The 4,093-nt window shown below is 42.4% G+C and overlaps 1 protein-coding gene across 1 annotated transcript in view; it reads left to right on the top strand.

Annotated features, from left to right (window-relative positions):
- The window catches only part of BTK (Bruton tyrosine kinase), a 46,838-nt gene extending 42,839 nt beyond the window's left edge, over window positions 1-3,999 (top strand). The window contains exons 17-19 of the mRNA XM_003802960.2: window positions 287-405; window positions 942-1,099; window positions 3,510-3,999. Coding sequence (XP_003803008.1) covers window positions 287-405; window positions 942-1,099; window positions 3,510-3,581 — 349 coding nt within the window. The 3' untranslated portion in view covers window positions 3,582-3,999. The remainder of the gene's footprint in view (window positions 1-286; window positions 406-941; window positions 1,100-3,509) is intronic.
- Window positions 4,000-4,093: the final 94 nt, after the last annotated feature.

Raw genomic sequence — 4,093 nt, 5'->3', positions numbered from 1 at the left:
CCCAAGTAGCTGGGACCACAGGCGCCCGCCACAATGCCTGGCCATTTTTTGGTTGCAGCCATCATTGTTGTTTTTAGCGGGTCCGGGCTGGGGATTCGAACCTGCCACCTTAGGTGTATGTGGCTGGCGCCTTAGCAGCTTGAGCCACAGGCACCGAGCCGACCAGTAGAGGCTTTTAAGAAAGGCTGCAAGCATGTATGTGTGCTGCTCTTGTGACTATGCCAAGAAAACTTAAATATCAAAGATCTCCAAATCCTACTTGTAACAAGTCCTGAATCTATTGCAGATATGTCCTGGATGATGAATACACAAGTTCAGTAGGCTCCAAATTTCCAGTCCGGTGGTCTCCACCAGAAGTCCTTATGTATAGCAAATTCAGCAGCAAATCTGACATTTGGGCTTTTGGTAAGTGGTAGGATTATACAGATGACATAGCTCAAAGGAAGAGAAATGCAATGGGGAAGTTGGTACCTTGCAACCTGCAAGGTTCAACAGAGAGATTGTTCTTACTTTCATTCATCTAATCCTCAAGGAGTGCTGACTATGTATCAGGCATCACAGGGGTTTCTGAGGATAAAAAACAGTAAACTGGACATGATCCCTGCCTTCATTTCAGTTTTCGACAGCTTCTGAATGCTGACTGTGTACCAGGAACTCTGCCAGACCCTAAAACTACAGAGACAAATAAGACGCTGTCTCTCTTCTAGAGGAGTTAATATCTAGTGCAACCCTGATCTCCATGCAGTGTGGTACTTATCATAGCAGAAGTTTGGAAAGAATGAAAAAAACACAGAGAGGAGAACCAGCTGATTTTAATCTTTGCAGTTGTTGTAGGAAGACTAGGACCCCTAAAACTCCAAAGACTGCAAACTGATTTAATAATTTTCTTTCTTTCTTTCTTTCTTTCTTTTTTTTTTTTTTTTTTTTTGTTTGTCTTCTAGGGGTTTTGATGTGGGAAATTTACTCCCTGGGGAAGATGCCATATGAAAGATTTACTAACAGTGAGACTGCTGAACACATTACAAAAGGCCTACGACTTTACAGGCCTCATCTGGCTTCAGAGAGGGTATACACCATCATGTACAGCTGCTGGCATGAGGTATGTGTTTTATTGTGACCTCTTAAATTATTTACTTGAACCACTTTCCCATTTATCTGGCCAGTCCCCCATTCTCCATGGCTCCATGTCATCTGGGCATAGACTGATAACTGTACATATTCTCTGATCCCAGCCTGCACCCCAATCCTCTGATGTCCTGAGTCTTTCCCAAGCCCACCCCAATTCTCACCAGAGTATAATTAGTAGGCCCTAATACTAACTCAGCTTTAGAGAAAGGGGTTTTGTGAGACCACATCACCTAGCATGAGCTGGTAGCCAAAGGCACTCAGATGAGTATATGGGTATGAAAGTCAGGAAAGTTGGTGTTCATTCCTTTGAGAGTCATTGGCCCTTCTACTTCACTAGCTACAATCTTTTTTGGCTGAGGTCCAAAATGAGATTTATTTTTAACTCTAAGACTTGAAAAGGAACGAAACTAGGTAGTAGAGTTTTTTGTTTGTTTTTGTTTTTTAATATGGTGTGTAGCTGGGTACGTGGGTCGGTGTGCTATTTTGGAAATAAGAAGCCTGTCCCACTATTACTGATCTCACCATGGCTTCTTCCCCAGTTATCTTCTCCATTTTTCAGTAAATCCTTGGCAACTTTCTTTTGGCAACCGAAATATCTAGTACAGTGATTCTCAACCTTCCTAATGCCGTGGCCCTTTAATACAGTTCCTGTGGGTTGTGACTCACAGGTTGAGAACTTCTGCTCTAGTAGGAAATAAATGCTCAGCTCTTTACAGTGCCCAACAAACACATACGTGAATCTGGAACCCTCTGGATGAGGTGAAAAATTGGCATCTGGGTCAGAGAAAGCTTGGCTTCTTTCCCTTGAGCAAATGACAAAGGTCACAGAAAAATGTGTGGAGAAAGGGAGAGAGAGCTTCTTGGAGTCATTTCCCTCCTCTAGCCTGTGTGATGCAGGATTAAGGGTGATTATTTATGCTCCCTTCCTCACTCTGCTATTTAAAAACTATTTCAGACAGGCATTTTCTCCACAGCCTATTTAAAGCAGTGGTCATAAAACTGGGTGCATATCAGAATCTCTGAGGAGCTCTTAAAAATACAGACCACTGGGCCTCTTCCCCAGAAATTCTAATTAGGTATGTCTGAAGTAGAACCCAGCAATCTCTTTTTAAATGTCCTGGGAAATTCTAATACTCAGCTAGGTTTGAGGACCACTGATTTAAAGGACCAAGGATCTTTTGGTTCTGACAGATTGAGACCTTTCTTGTATGAATATTCCCTGAAATCACTAAATAACCTCAGTGGCTTATAGACTATGAGCTTCAAAAAAAAAGCCTTAGTTTGGAGACTAGTGGTAATGAAAAGTCCCAGGCATTCAGAATCCCTGCCCAGAGATGCAGATTGCAATTTTGAAATGTTATTCTCTTTCTTTCTTTTCTTTTCTTTTCTTTTCTTTTCTTTTTTTTTGAGACAGAGTCTCTAGCTGTAGCCCTAGGTAGAGTGCTGTGGTGTCACAACTCACAACCACCTCCAATTCTTGGGCTTAAGTGATTCTCTTGCCCCAGCCTCCCAAGTAGCTGGGACTACAGGCACCCACACAACGCCTGGCTATTTTTTGGTTATAGTTGTCATTGTTCGGCGGGCCAGAGCTATATTCAAACCTGCCAGCTCTGGTGTATGTGGCTGGCGCCCCAGCTGCTTGAGCTACAGGCACTGAGCCTGTTATTCTCTTTCTTAACTTTGGTTTGGACATAATGGAAACAGCGTTTGAAAGCAAACTAAAAATTATCACAGCTTATGGGATTTCTGTTCTTCCAACCACTTAAAATTATTTGGTAGCCATTTTTTGCTTGAGGCACCAAAATAAGAATGCATTGTGTACAATTAGGTAAGGAACTTCCCCCTTAGTTTTAATTAATATGTTTGTCAGTTTAATTTACAAATTTCTTTTCACACTAATAACCTAAGTTACTAAAAATGAAAAGTACACAAGGACTTTATGGAGATCTGCTGTTTGCTGTTTCTTTCCTTTTTTTTTTTTTTTTTTTGGAGATAGAGTCTCACTATGTTGCTCTCTGTAGAGTGATATCACAGCTCACAGCAACCTCAAACTCTTGGGCGTAAGCAGTTCTCTTGCCTCAGCCTCCCATGTAGCTGGGACTACAGGCGCCCACCCCAGGACCCAGCTATTTTGTTGTCGTCATTGTTGTTTAGCAGGCCTGGGCTGGGTTCGAACCCACCAGCCCTGGTGTATATGTCTGGTGCCCTAACCGCTAAGCTAGGGGCACCAAGCCTCCCTTTCTTTTTTTCTTTTGTAACTGACAGGATAGGCTAGTAGGCCTACAGTAAATACTTAAAAAACAATCGCTGCTTATTCACTGCATTTCCCTTGAATTCTGGATTCTAGCCACTATAACACAACACTTTTTCTTTGGTTTTAGAAAGCAGATGAACGTCCCACTTTCAAAATTCTTCTGAGCAATATTCTAGATGTTATGGATGAAGAATCCTGAGCTCACCAATAAGCTTGGCTCTACTCCTCTTCTCCACAAGCCCCAATTTCTCTTCTCCGAGGAACTTCCAGGCTCACAGGCCCTGGAACCTATGCTCCCAATGACTACACAGAGACCCCCTCTACATCTAGGAATGCCTCTCTTCTTTGAGTCCCTGGGATAGTGCCTTTTGAGCAAAGGCCATGGAATTATTGTGCCTGGCATTGCCCCCCCCGGAAATTTCCCAAGAGTATAAACACAGACTGAATTTAGTTAGAATGGAAACATTTTGGGGGAGGGAGGGATGTAAATAGCCTCACAAGGGGTCTAAATATTTGGGTAGGCATTAGAGCTTTGGGGGTGCCGTTTGGAAAGAACAAAATGGTGTCTTAAAAATGGGAGGGGAGGGTGTTTTGATAAAATAAAATTGCTAGAAAGCATAAAGGCCTCTGATATCTTGATTAATCACGCAACCTCCCTGAAGCGCCCTATCACAGTGTTCAAGAAAGCTATTTTGTTTTTTTCTTTTTGTT

Source organism: Otolemur garnettii, unplaced genomic scaffold (assembly GCF_000181295.1).
Source record: "Otolemur garnettii isolate 467f Iridium unplaced genomic scaffold, OtoGar3 scaffold00268, whole genome shotgun sequence".
NCBI classification, from domain to species: domain Eukaryota; kingdom Metazoa; phylum Chordata; class Mammalia; order Primates; family Galagidae; genus Otolemur; species Otolemur garnettii.
The sequence above is the reverse complement of the archived record's forward strand: the minus strand, read 5'-3'. Positions and strand labels throughout refer to the sequence as shown.